The sequence below is a fragment of the Dioscorea cayenensis genome, chromosome 10, assembly GCF_009730915.1.
Source record: "Dioscorea cayenensis subsp. rotundata cultivar TDr96_F1 chromosome 10, TDr96_F1_v2_PseudoChromosome.rev07_lg8_w22 25.fasta, whole genome shotgun sequence".
In the NCBI taxonomy this organism is placed as follows: Eukaryota; Viridiplantae; Streptophyta; class Magnoliopsida; order Dioscoreales; family Dioscoreaceae; genus Dioscorea; species Dioscorea cayenensis.
Window position 1 is genome coordinate 15,356,031 of NC_052480.1, and position 13,049 is coordinate 15,369,079.

General features: G+C 34.5%; 1 protein-coding gene across 1 annotated transcript; it reads right to left on the reverse strand.

Moving 5' to 3' along the window:
• Positions 1-2,085: 2,085 nt before the first annotated feature.
• Positions 2,086-9,010, reverse strand: LOC120270845. Its single transcript, XM_039277912.1, has 15 exons — positions 8,857-9,010; positions 7,948-8,088; positions 7,677-7,788; positions 7,437-7,586; positions 5,172-5,276; positions 4,937-5,020; positions 4,736-4,851; positions 4,495-4,596; positions 4,292-4,405; positions 4,069-4,125; positions 3,871-3,937; positions 3,715-3,768; positions 3,515-3,589; positions 3,283-3,318; positions 2,086-2,579 (listed from the first exon to the last, which is right to left on the reverse strand). Exons 2-15 carry the CDS (start codon positions 8,004-8,006, stop codon positions 2,487-2,489), a joined length of 1,224 nt encoding a protein of 407 aa, XP_039133846.1. The 5' UTR covers positions 8,007-8,088; positions 8,857-9,010; the 3' UTR covers positions 2,086-2,486.
• Positions 9,011-13,049: the final 4,039 nt, after the last annotated feature.

Genomic DNA, 13,049 nt, shown 5'->3' on the forward strand with positions numbered 1-13,049 from the left:
TGAATCATTGTCTAGTCATTACATTTGTCAAGGGGATTAGTTCGGGGCACTACTCTATCTCTATGAACCTCACCCAATTCACTTCTAATCCTACTTTTGCTTGAGCCGTTAGTCCATTTTATTCCTTTATCCTTTTTTATCGGACTAGATATTAGATGAACAAAAAGTACTGAAAGCTTACCAGTCCATGTAGATTCGATTGCCCGACCCATTCGGATACATTTTTCTACTTGTAGGACCTGTGCACTTACGGTAATGCAAAGGGTGTATCAAAACCACTCATGCAAACTTTATTGATACAAAGACTAAAACTAACACAAAATTGAATTGAAAACTTAGGTTGCCTCCCAAGAAGCGCTTGTTTTACATCGTGAGCTTGATGTACCTCTTTCTTACCTAATCGGGGCTTGAAAAGAGTGTGCTCCTCTAGGCTACAAATGGCATAACTACTTCCCATGAAACACGAATTCATCTGCAGAGGTAGATTATTTGTTAGAGGCTTGAACCATCTTATTTTTGGCCTCCAAGGAAACACATTGGGTTGAGAATTATCCAGGATTTGCATAGGTGGGTCCTTGAATGGTTGAAGCCTTCTACCCACATCTTCTATAATTCCCAACATCTCTTTCTTAAATTTTATGAGTTGATCAATCCCAAAGAAAGTTGCTTGCTCTAGTGACTTAGGGTACGCTTCTTCTTGTAATTTTTCATCTTCAAACAAACATATATGTAACAAACCTAATTGTAAACTTTCTTGCTCACAAGCAGACTGTCCATTAAAGCAATCCTGACTCTCAAAATTAAGCTCTTGTTCTTTCTTCTAAATTTCTACTACAACATGTTTAGTTTTCCCCACTTCATCAATGTTCCTCATTGCCCCATCATTTTCGGGAGGAACTTGTAGTGATTGTTCATATTCTTCTTGTTCCTTGGAAAGTATATCACATATCTCCCTTATTTGATGCTCAAGGTTGTTCATGGAAATTTGAGTGCACCTTAGTGCATCCTCAATATTCCAAAAACAGGCATCGGATGATTGAATAAATTTTGCTAATATGTTTTCCAACCTGAGTACATCCTCTTCTAGTAGGACATCTATTTGAAATCTTGCTTGAGGTGCTTCCCATTGTTCTTTATCCATACTCCATGAAACTATTAGGTAGCTTCCTTGATTTAGATGATGTGTTGCAATACGAATTACTTTGTTGTTGTGTAGTAAGAGATCTATCAATCTTTAAATTAACAGCTTTAATTTGAATGGACAGAGATGTAATTGGATCAGCTATCTTTCAAGTTCCTTGCAAGAAAAGAAATAGACAAAAATAAAAAATAATAACGTAAAATAAAAGGGAAAAAATAAAGAGAAAATGGCTAGAATAGCAAAATACTAGCGTTCCTAATATCCTAGTCCCCGGCAACGGCGCCAAAAACTTGACACTCCTCTCTGCGTGTGTGTACCACAAATATAGGGGTGTTGAAGTAATATATACCCAAAAAACAGGTAGTCGAATCCGCATGGTCTAGAGAGTACTAGTATAGCTATTCTTCTATTATCTAGCCAGATAATGATAGTGAAAGAAGTTAAACTAAAACAAATGAGGACTTGGCTACAATCACACAATTAGCACATAATGGAGTGCCACGCAAGAAAAGGGTGTAAATGGACAAGGAATTCCCAAGGACTTCACTAAGAAACTTTAATTCAAGAAAGACAAGCATAGGGGCATTATACCCAGTGAAACCATAGGCGCAAACATAAAAACAATTTCTTTTTTATATTTGCAAATCAAGTTGTACAACAGATCAGAGAAAAAAACGGAAGGAAAATGTTTATATCTAAAAAAAATTTTAATGCATATGTTAATATATGATTTATGTAATACTTATATTTGTTTTCCACTACTGACAAATACTTTCATAGAATGAAATGAATCACAATCACACGAACACATTTCATTTAACTTTTTTTCTTTATTGACCTAAAACAAACAAAATATTTTCCATACTTTTTTCCTATATTTTTCTCTGTTTTTATCTGAATGCAAGCACAGCAAGCAACGCCATCGTAACTTAAACAAAAATACATTATCTTAACCCACTAGAGAGCAGGAATCAAAACAAAGAATTACTCGTTATGAAATTACAAAGCTCAAATAATAACACCATCAACATTAAATGTGCTAAACAAATGATAGCTTATACATAAACAAGAAAATAAGTTTTTTTTTTCTTTTTTGGTGATCTCCCCCAGCGCTGGGCCCAGGCGCCAGGGCCAGGTAGGGGTGGCCACCAAATCAATAACTGCACATCTTAGCATCAACATATCACTGTAACTAATCCAAAATAAAACACAACACTCAGAATTTTTGGATTTTTTGTTCTCTTTTCAACAGGATTCAGATGAGAGGATGAAGGAATGCACAGATAATGAGCGAGAGGCCGGAAAGAAAATCCAGAATTTTTTTTTAAAAAAAAATAAACTCTAATCAACCTTTTCCTAGTCCAGCAAAGAACCTCTTATCAGCATTTGCTAGTCGAGATTGGAACTGCGACCACTCAAATTTGCACCTCTCTCTGACCTGTTCACAGGATGGAATCAAAGCATTAGATGATGAGTTGCCATAAGGCAATTAAGTGCCACAGATACACACAGTCAGAAAATCCCATGCATAGCAATTGGTAGAAAATTTTACTGATATCTACATCTATATTTATTTTTTTTCTGTTTTAATTACATGTTGATCCCTACTTTGTATTAGGGGAAAATAAATCTTGCCTATGCTTATAGGAAATGCTGATAACACAAACTGTTGTTGGACAAACTATTCATAAAATTCTAACATGAAAGTTAATGATATACAAAATTTTCATCAAAATAGAAGTCAGGATACACCCTTCAAAACACTCTTAAAAATTTAGTGAAAAGAATAAAGCCATAAAAAGATTTTTCATACTAAGATGAATCTAAGCATTGCCCGTGTTCATAATTTATTTACACTGGTAAAGGATGAAATGATGGATAACCCAAGCAAATAAGATGCCTGGGCCTTGGGTAACCTTCAAACAGACAAAGTGCTTCTATCTTTTGTAATCTACTCAAACCTGATGGTGACACAACCTATTCTAGTACCACATTTAAATGGTTTAAGCTATCAGTTTGTTTATTTAATTTTAAAAGGAGAACTTAGGCTTCAGATAGATATCTTTTCAGCTGAAAGCAATGTAGCTAACATGCACAAATTCAAAGGAAAATAAGTCATGGTGAAAAGCATTGGAATATACCCCTTGCCAGGATGCTTTATCATCATCACTCTCTCCCTACAAAAAGATGAGTATAACATCAAAATTTTGCATGTAGAATACAATGCAAAAAATTAGTTGTATTTAACAGATAATGAAAAACTAAGTTTGTCTGAATAGAAAAATTTGAGCCTAGGTGATACTAGTAAAATTAAACTTCAAAACGAAAAGCTATTTAAGGTATTTTCCCCTTTGGCTGGGAATGATGACCGACTTGGTTTCCAATAGAAGGGATAACTTGATGAACAATCCACTCTGAGTCAACAACACCAATCTTCTCATGAGCAGGCTGCATGAATAAATAAACAAATCAATCTAAGCCTATATAATAGATCATGAAACTTTTGAGTGTTTGATTATGTCGCGCTATATATTTTATTAGACAGTTCAGATAAGACAAGAACATAGTCTGACCTCCACACATCTTCTCAATGCAAAATCCAGTCCCCATCCATGTACCAAATCATTCTGCAACAGAAATTGGAAAAGACAAAATGCACCAGCATAATTCAGCCATATATAATAACTGCAAGACGCTAGGTTTGTTAGAAAATTCAGACAGGGCAATACCTGAATCATATGCCACACACAACGCCATGCATTCCTTGAAAAGACAGGTGCCATAATTTCCACAAAACTGGGAAAAAAGAAAAGAACACAAATCTAGAACTTTTCAAAGTGAAGGATACATAATTACTACAAACCATACAGCATATATAGATCAAACAGATTCTTGTTCAGAAAACAAGTCGCAAAACATGCACTTACGCTGCACAAGGTGGCAAATGTGGGTCAGGACACCAACCAGGTTTCTCTTCAGTTTCCCTGAACAGATAAAAGCAGAGATAAATGAAAGTCACAACCCAAAAACAACTTATGCGATAAAAGCATAGATAAATCAAAACTTAAAGATTCCTCTTCATTCCATTCTGTTCCTATCTTCCAAACACCACATTAGAGAAAATGAAAACAACAGAGATTTTAGTATTACTTGTGGACTTCACTGTCACCTCTACGTTTGGTCATTTCCCATGTCAACCCTTTATCCGGCTCTAGACCTGGTTGTGAGATCTCCAAGCCATGTTTCTTCACTAATTCAAGATATCTGATACAATATTTATCCAAAATGAAAGTAACAGAAATGCTCACATTTGACCATCATGAAAGCATATGATGAAAAAAGCAAAACCATACTTCTCTGCATTGAAGTGTTCTACTCCAAGATCTTCATCCCAAATAAATATATAATCATAAGACGCCACAATGTCTGGATGTAAAAAACGTTTTGCGTACCACCTACAGAGTGCAGAAGAATGGAAGCCATTGTAGATTAGTGGTTAACTACCCATGCTGATACTACAAGGAAATCATTTGAAAATAACAGTGAATGAGAAAATGCCAGGGAAAACATGATTGAATACACTCAAGCGGTTACCATTTTGTTTGCTTCTTCAAACTGATATGAATGGCACGCTTTGACCACTCAAACTGATCCCACTCACTTGTGCGGCCATCATAGTGGAAGAGCAAGATAGTGAAATCTTCAGAAAACTAGCAGAAAGAGAAAATTGAAGATTATATACATATAGAAAGAAAATATTACCAAATGATAACATAGGTTAAAATCGTTATTAACCTTCTTAATAGCCTTGTCAATATTTTTCCACTGGTCAAATCCCACAGTGAATGTCAATAAATATTTTTGCCGAGTAGTAAGATCCTGTATGCATAGTTGAAGATAGAAAAAGAAGCCAGAACAAGTAAATTGCAAATGACATGGCAAGGATGAAGAATAGCTGGCTCTAATTACACATACATGGATGTAATTTAAATTTAACAGCAAAAATGTTTTAAGCAATGCAAAGAAATACCTCATTAGGATCACCCCAGAGTCTGCGCAAATAGAAATCTGATTCAGGAACAATAATTCCTGGAGGTAATAGCTCAGCTCCACGAGGATTTGTTGGTACATATATCTAGATAGCATGAAGAAAAAAAAAATTATACCATTTGTGAAATTCTGAAAGCATTAAATAGAAAGGTAATGACATACACATCATGCATTATATGGGACAGATCAACAATACAAGTTATAACTAAGAGAAAGCATTACACAAGTCAATGTGGATGATGGCAAGGATATTACTAATGGCATAAACTAGCTGATTAAGATGCATGTTGGGTGTTATGGTATAACATCAACTTTGAAGGCTAACAAATATATATATATATATATATATCAGGAGGAGATCATGCTCCATATGCCTTTGAGATATAACAAAACTAGCTTGAAACAAATTATTCTCATAAAGCATACACTATGCTAAATCAAAGAGAAAGTAGAGAGATTTAGTTTTGCTACCCTTCAACCAAACATGCCAAAACATTACATCTCATTTGCCACCATAGTGAATACTTGAACAACAATGTGTTGTGTGATAGTGTTTATTAAAAAACAAATGAAAAATCAAAAAAAAATGAAATGAAAATTTTGATGCATTTTGACCAGACACCTTCTAGCGTATCGCGTACCACTAATTCAATTAGCTTAGAAAGTAACCAATACTAATTCTTGTCTTCTTGGTTTTCTTTTCTAAACTTTAATTTGGACAACAAACTGCTGTTGTCACATAAACAAATATGGGTATATGTTGAGGAATTCTTTTCATAATCTTGATAAACTTGATCCTGAACATTTATGGATACATGTTGAAAAAGTATTTCTGTAATTTTGATAAGCTTGATACTAAACATGCACTTCCATCAACAGAGGGGATATTAAACTAGATACACTGGTCTTCCGATTACCTTCATGGTATATATTATAAAAGCACAGCTCAAATACAGCCAGTTTGGAATTGAAAACAAGTAATATAAGAAATTAACCATCAGCACATCAGCACAGCTCAAATTGAGCAATGCAAAGAAACTTGGTGAAAATTTTGATGCATTTTGACCATCCTAAGATCCAAATGTAAAAGCAGACACAACCTATTGATATGCATAACTCTACAAAAACCAATCTCGAGCAATACGTTTTGATATTAGGAGATAAGTATTCCTAATAAGCATCTATAGAATCGCAAGAAAAAAGTCTCCTGCATAGCCCAAAGGTTTTGGTTAGTTGGGGATTGGATTAATGAGATTAGGTTTGGCAACTTTGGTTGTTTGAATTTGTTTTGGGAGAAATCTTTTGTCTCAAGTTGAACAAATATTGACTCAATTATCATTAATTAAAATAAATTTTAGATTAAGAGTACTTTTTTAATAAATAATAGATGTTTATTATTATTTTTAAAAAAAAATTATTTTATAATTATATTCATTTAAATAATTAACTCTTGTCAAAAAGATTAATTCATTGATTATTTGGTTTAAGATGGTTTGATGTTATGAGGTAACCTATGATATTCCCCAACCAAACAGGGCAAAGACAAACAGATTCATCAACCAAACCATTGAGTCACTAATTCTATGTACAACGTTACATCGTTAACCACTAATAAAACACCAAAATGAAATGCCACTGAAGAATCTAGCTCCAAAATAACAAGGGATGAAAAAAAAATTAACACCAAAACAAAAAAAAATATCTTCAATGAAAAAGGATGCCTCTATTGTGTCATATCAACCTTATGTCCTTAAAACTATACGAACCTCAAACTCATAATGTAGGGTTAATGCAAGAATTTCACTTCGTGATCACATAACAAGATTCAAAATTCCTAACCTAGTTTCCTATTCTATTTAAAAGGATAGAATAATACAGGTTATATGGATTTGATTGTGATGGAAGGAAATTTAACGGAAGAAGCTGTTTAAATATAATACAGAAGGCCGCAAATAATTTAAATGCCAAAAAAATAAGTTTATGGGTTGAAAAGTAACTTTAAATTGCAACAGTTTTGTTTGTCTCTGAAAGTTGCAAACTTAGGACTTCAACATAGAAACTGCAAAAAGGATATGTAAAAGGGCAATTGCAAAGATCAACAAACACAAATCACAAATTCCGAAAACAAGGAAAGATGTTAGCAGAGAACATATAAAAAACAAAGGACGAGAAACTAGCAGTACTGGTGCACATAATAAATTAAGGCAATTACATCATTTTATAAAATGAATCTTTCGATAAGTACCTTTGTAGAATCACCTGATCCATGATCATCAGAAGTTATATTCATGTCTAGATTAGAACTTGATGTCATAGCATGCTTAACCTGCTGAGGCCTACTTTCATCAACGAAGGTCAAATCAGTGGCCGAAGTAAGATTTGGAATTAAACTGAGCTGCACATTATAAAATATCATGTCAGGTTAGAGACACGAGAAGAGATGATAATCTTAAGGAAGTGATTAATGCACATTAATATAGGTTACCTTGGAGATGGACAGAAATGGGAATGAAAGTCCAAGAAAAAATCCAAAAAGAACTCCTAGAACAGTAGTAACAACAAGCCTGGTGCTTTCATGTGATTTTTTCATAGATGAACTGGACCAAAGAAATAAACTTAATGAATTTTTCTCAATGATGAAGGTTTAACAAAATGTAATATATGATATAAGAGATAACGGATAAAATGTGAAATAAGGCAACTAATGATACAAGTATGAGTTTCAAGTAATATCTAAAGAGAATAAGGCTGCAAACCTTCGAGAGAGGCTCCCCATCATATTAGACCTTCTTAATTCAAAACAGACAGCCAGCATCAGTCAAACAGTTCAGTGTTGTTTGTGGGCACTAGCATTAGTGGATGACAAGCATTACCATTCAATGAAATCCATTTTAACACTGCACAAGTTAAAAAAATACACAATTAAAATAACAGGTGTTTTGCATGTACCAACACTAAGAAGAAAGATTCATAGGGCATGAGAAGAAACATATTTAGCCAAAAAGAAATGCCAAATGAATCCATTCTATGCTTGTAGCACAAGTTTAACTTCTATCACTACAAATAATAATCCTAAGATAAGATTTATGTGTCCACTAAATTTCTAACACGCTGGAAACCGGGAGATGGGGATAAAAATACAATAGTGATTCACACAATAATAGCCATTGCACATAAAACTGAGAAGGAAAAAAGAAAAATCATACTTATAAAATCGCTTTATACAGAGCAATATTCACAAATAAAACTAGATCTACATCCTCCTCGTTTTCACATTAATAGATGCCATTTCTTCATAGTCACTAAAATTAAAAACAAAAGAGGGCACAATTTATAGCATGAAAAATAGCATACCACGAATTTCCTTAATACTTCACAACTAAAAATACAATTAATCAATCAAGTAAAGAATCTAAATCAACAGTGGAAATTAAAATTGAAAAAGAAAAAGAAATGTTTCCTCAATGCTCAAATACAGAATAGTGATCTTAATTCAATAAACTACACCAAAAATCATAGCTTAAACTTATAGATCAATACAGAATAAATCGATACGATACAAGATAAATCAAGAGGAAAGCAGGATGACGAGTATCGTTTTAGATAATGGAGAAAAATTCGTGATTGGGGCTAAAATTCGAACATGTTAGGGCTAGATATCTCACCGTTTTCATTTCTCGCCCTCCATCGGATGAGTCTGACGCGCAGAGGCAGGAGAAGGGCCTGCAACTAACATTTGAGATTACTGAGCGACGAAGGGGATTATTCGATCTCTGTCATGCTCCAAGATGCGTGTGCCGTGAGATCCAACGGTTTTAAGAACTGTTGGTGGCTTCTTGTTTATAAATGGGAGTTAATTTTCAGTTTTATATCAGTTGTGTCCATTTTTATTTAATTTTTTGAATGATTTCTCTTATTTTTTTCTTCTTCGTCATTTTCTTCTGCCCTTTTTTTTATTATTTTGCCAAACTCCATTTAAGTGTCTTGTACTCTTACCCTCTTGTTCTTAACTTGCCACATAGTAACCCACCTTACCCCCTCTAGACATTTCATCCTTCAGAGTTCAAACGGAGTTGTTTATGGTAACCATACTCAAGCAAATATTGCCATGAAGATATTTTCCACTCTTTCCTTTCCCAACCATAACCCTGACATTTTTAAAAATATATACACTATATTAAAGTTATCCCCTAAAAATATCTCGTTTGCCCACATTTATTTTAAGTGACATTTATCCTTCTTTAATTGGCTAAAAAAATATTTATGTTGTTATCATTGTCAATTCATGTGATGCTATAGTGGGAAAGTTCTTCAAAAGGTAGTTCTCCATGTTGTTGACAGTGGGGATTTGCTATCACTATCTTTAAAATCACACTAAGATACATATTGGTCATTGTTAGCATTTATTAATTTGTTTTATTATTGATTTGATATGATGGTATAAATCAGTGCTCACATTTGCTGATAAGGACATCACGCCTATGCCAACTACACCACCTATGAATAGTAATACTTCAGCTGGTATAGAAGAGGAAGCATATCAAGGACCAATTACATGAACTCATGCTAAACAAATCCAAAACCAAGTGAATGATAACTTAATCTTATTTTAAAATTATATTGATATGGCAGTGTTTCCAATTTCTTCCACCTTAATTATACTTAGGTGAGGACATAATTCCAGACTTAGTTAAACAAGAGGATAGCAAGAGAGAAGCATTTGGAGCTATGTCACATGTGGGCCTCACACTCACATGCACGTCCAAGAAGAAAACTATGCCTATCTTCGCTGGTCTCACACAAACAAAGAAAGATGTTTCCTTTTATGACAAATCAGTCCAAAATGTCTCTTTCCTAAACCAACACAATTTCTGGAAGGAAACAAAATCAAATCCCAATCAATCAGGAAATCAAATATTCCAAGATTAAGAGTGGAGAGATTCACCTGCCATCTTCACGGTGCTACAGTATCCCCCCCGGCGGTGGGAATACTATCCCATATTTAGAATGATTTTCTAGCCAATTTTATTTTCCTATGTTTTTTTTAGATTGATTCCCTAGCCAATTTTAATAAGATAGTTTTCTCGTATCCCAAGTTTATGTCGGCTATAAATAGGCTTGAACCTTCTCTTTTGAAAGACAAAACTTTGATTATTATTTACGAAATAAGAGTTGTCTTACTACCATTGTTCTTGTTAGTTCTCCTGGATTCGCGAGAGGAAAGTTTCTGCTTTCTCCTAATTCGTGCTCTACGCTTTCGGGCGTTTTGTGTGGATTAGTTTCTGGTTTGTGGTTCTGCGATTGTTCGGGCAGTGTGTCGGACTTCTTGAAGCTTCGGATCGTCTCTCCCCAATGTACAGGTCGCATCCATCCCCAACTGTTCACAGCTAGTTATCCCTCAACCTAGATCCTACGCCTGAAGATTGGGCCATCATCTAGACCTCCTTCTTCTTCACCAAGTTGGAGCATATCATTTACATTAAAAGTGTAAATCGTTGATTGAATGCACATCACTAATTTAAAGATACTAATGAAATATTATCAGAAAGATTTGTTATGGTTACTAACGAATTTAAAGAGCTGAAGACCAAAATGAGACTAGACAAAATAGAGCAGTATGAAAATAATCAAGATTTATTTATGAATTAACCAAAAAGAAGAGCTACTACAGTCTATGATTTTCCTCCTGGGTGTGGATAAAGAATTAGCGTTGATGTTCACTTTCCGCAAGTGTATGGATCGTAACAAGTAATACAACGTTACTCCGTGATGGGTAGGATTGTAAAAAATTAGGGACTCAGACTCCTACTACTGAATCTTCCTCTAATCTTTAGTCGATTAGAAATGAATTAGAAGTGAATAAACTAAGGAGAAAAGAATGGAGAAAGACGGAAGGATAGGTGAAAATAGGTAGAGTGTGCAATCAATGAGAAGTAATGCCCCGGACTAATTCCTAAGTGCATTAGTGTACTGACTTACTTCTAATGACTATCAGGTACATTTCAAAGTTCTTATGTGTTCTCACAAACAATGTTGTATCTATAGCTATCCAATATGTCAAATTTTGCAATTGTGACTATGGGTCACTTATACGTTAAGTTTTACAATCACACAAGGCAATTATAACTACTGTAATTGACACACGTCAAGTTTCACAACTACAACTACACAATTCAAGCACATCATGTTATACAACACAAGATTTAACATAAGTACACATTGAAACTCCATAATCATTAAAAGCAAGTAAGTCAAAGTACACTAAGCAATAAAGTTCATAGCCTAGGGCACAGTAGAATCTTTTGCCCCTCATGAGTTCAAAAAAAATAAGAAACAAAAGGAATTACAAAATCATAAGAAATCATGACTTCCTCTTTCTTGCAAAATCTTCTTAATTGGACTCAAAGAACTCCTTTGGTCAGCTAGCTTCATTCCTCAAAGGTGGCTCCAACTCTATCTTGGTCTCCCCAAAAAATGTGGTGAAGTATGGTCTTGACCTCCAACAATCATTCAAAGATAGAAATTAAAGCCCTAAGCTCTCCATTAAAAAACCTAGATCTGGACACATAAAGGAATTTTTCAAGCTTAACACGGCCTAAGCAAGGGTGTGATTATGCCGTGCTCTTCTTGAGACTTTCGTGAAAATTGGCTAAGTCCATGCTCTGCCCGTGCTCAGCCTAAGCACGCCCTTGAAAGGGGTAGAGAACTTGTGCTTCGACTAAATGGAGAGAACTTTAGCAATCCAAAGAAATGCACGGGGAAGAAGCATGCCCACGCTTTGCCCGTGCTTGTATTATTTCTCAACTCTCCTGAAATCAGCAATACACACGGCGAAGAAGCACGACCGTGCATAGGGTGTGCTTGGCTTGAAACTTAGAAAATAGTGTTCTTTTATTGATTTTTTTCCCGATTTCACTCCTATTTGCTTTGAACCCTAAATTATGCACAATAAACACAACATACCTAGAATAGCATCCAATATATAGAAATCATGCTAAAATAAAAGCAAAATATAACTCAGAGGTAAATAAAATAAATATATGAAATGCACTAATCAAATACCCCCACATTTGAATCATTGATTGTCCTCAAGTAATCTAGCTCAGCTCTCACAAAAAGAAAATAAATGCATGACCTCTGATCTCAAAAGAATAGAAAATTCAAAAACGTAGAGGCACTATCTGAGGTTAGAGTAGAAATCAAGAGTTCTCCAATAAAAGACTTCACTCTTACTTCAAGAACCTTGTGTGTGTGTGTAAACCCTAATTTGTTCCCTTGCTTTTTGATCGACCTAGTCCACAGAGACTTTATTTCTAACTAAACTAAATAGGTAGTAGCTTCATATACCCTAGAGGTAGCCATTTCTTCCTCTAGGTCATCAAATGTACACTTGTATTGTCCAAAATTTGACTACTCAAGAGCGGCTTTCACTCTTCTAGGATGATAGATCTTTCTACAATCTTTTAACACAATATTTACATAAAACTGATAGGCATCCTCAAAGAAATTAGACTTTCCAGATTTTTTTTAGAACACATCACCTAGGGTCTCTAAACTAGGCTTTCATCCTAAACACATGTGGCTCCATACTTAGGGTGACATGATCGAACCTAGGTTTTTAAAGTAAGGGTGAGTCTATACTTAGGAATTTCTATCAACAACAATCACATATCGTCCTAAGTCATGCAATCATCACAATTAACACAGATAAAACCATCCCCTATACTTGAACTATACATTATTCTCAATGTACAAAAGGAATGCATGATTCAAAGACAATTGAGGACTAATAAAAAGAAGCAAGAGTTTTATTTAGCTTCCCTGAACATGGAGAGATGTTGCCACTCTCAACGTGCAT

Excerpts from the sequence above, each read along its gene's own strand:
- LOC120270845 (XM_039277912.1), bottom strand. The coding sequence starts at position 8,006 with ATGCTGGCTGTCTGTTTTGAATTAAGAAGGTCTAATATGATGGGGAGC. Across the intron at positions 4,852-4,936 it reads TTGACAAGGCTATTAAGAAG|TTTTCTGAAGATTTCACTAT; the intron begins GTTAATAACGAT and ends TCTTTCTGCTAG. Across the intron at positions 4,126-4,291 it reads GGTGACAGTGAAGTCCACAA|GGAAACTGAAGAGAAACCTG; the intron begins GTAATACTAAAA and ends TTATCTGTTCAG.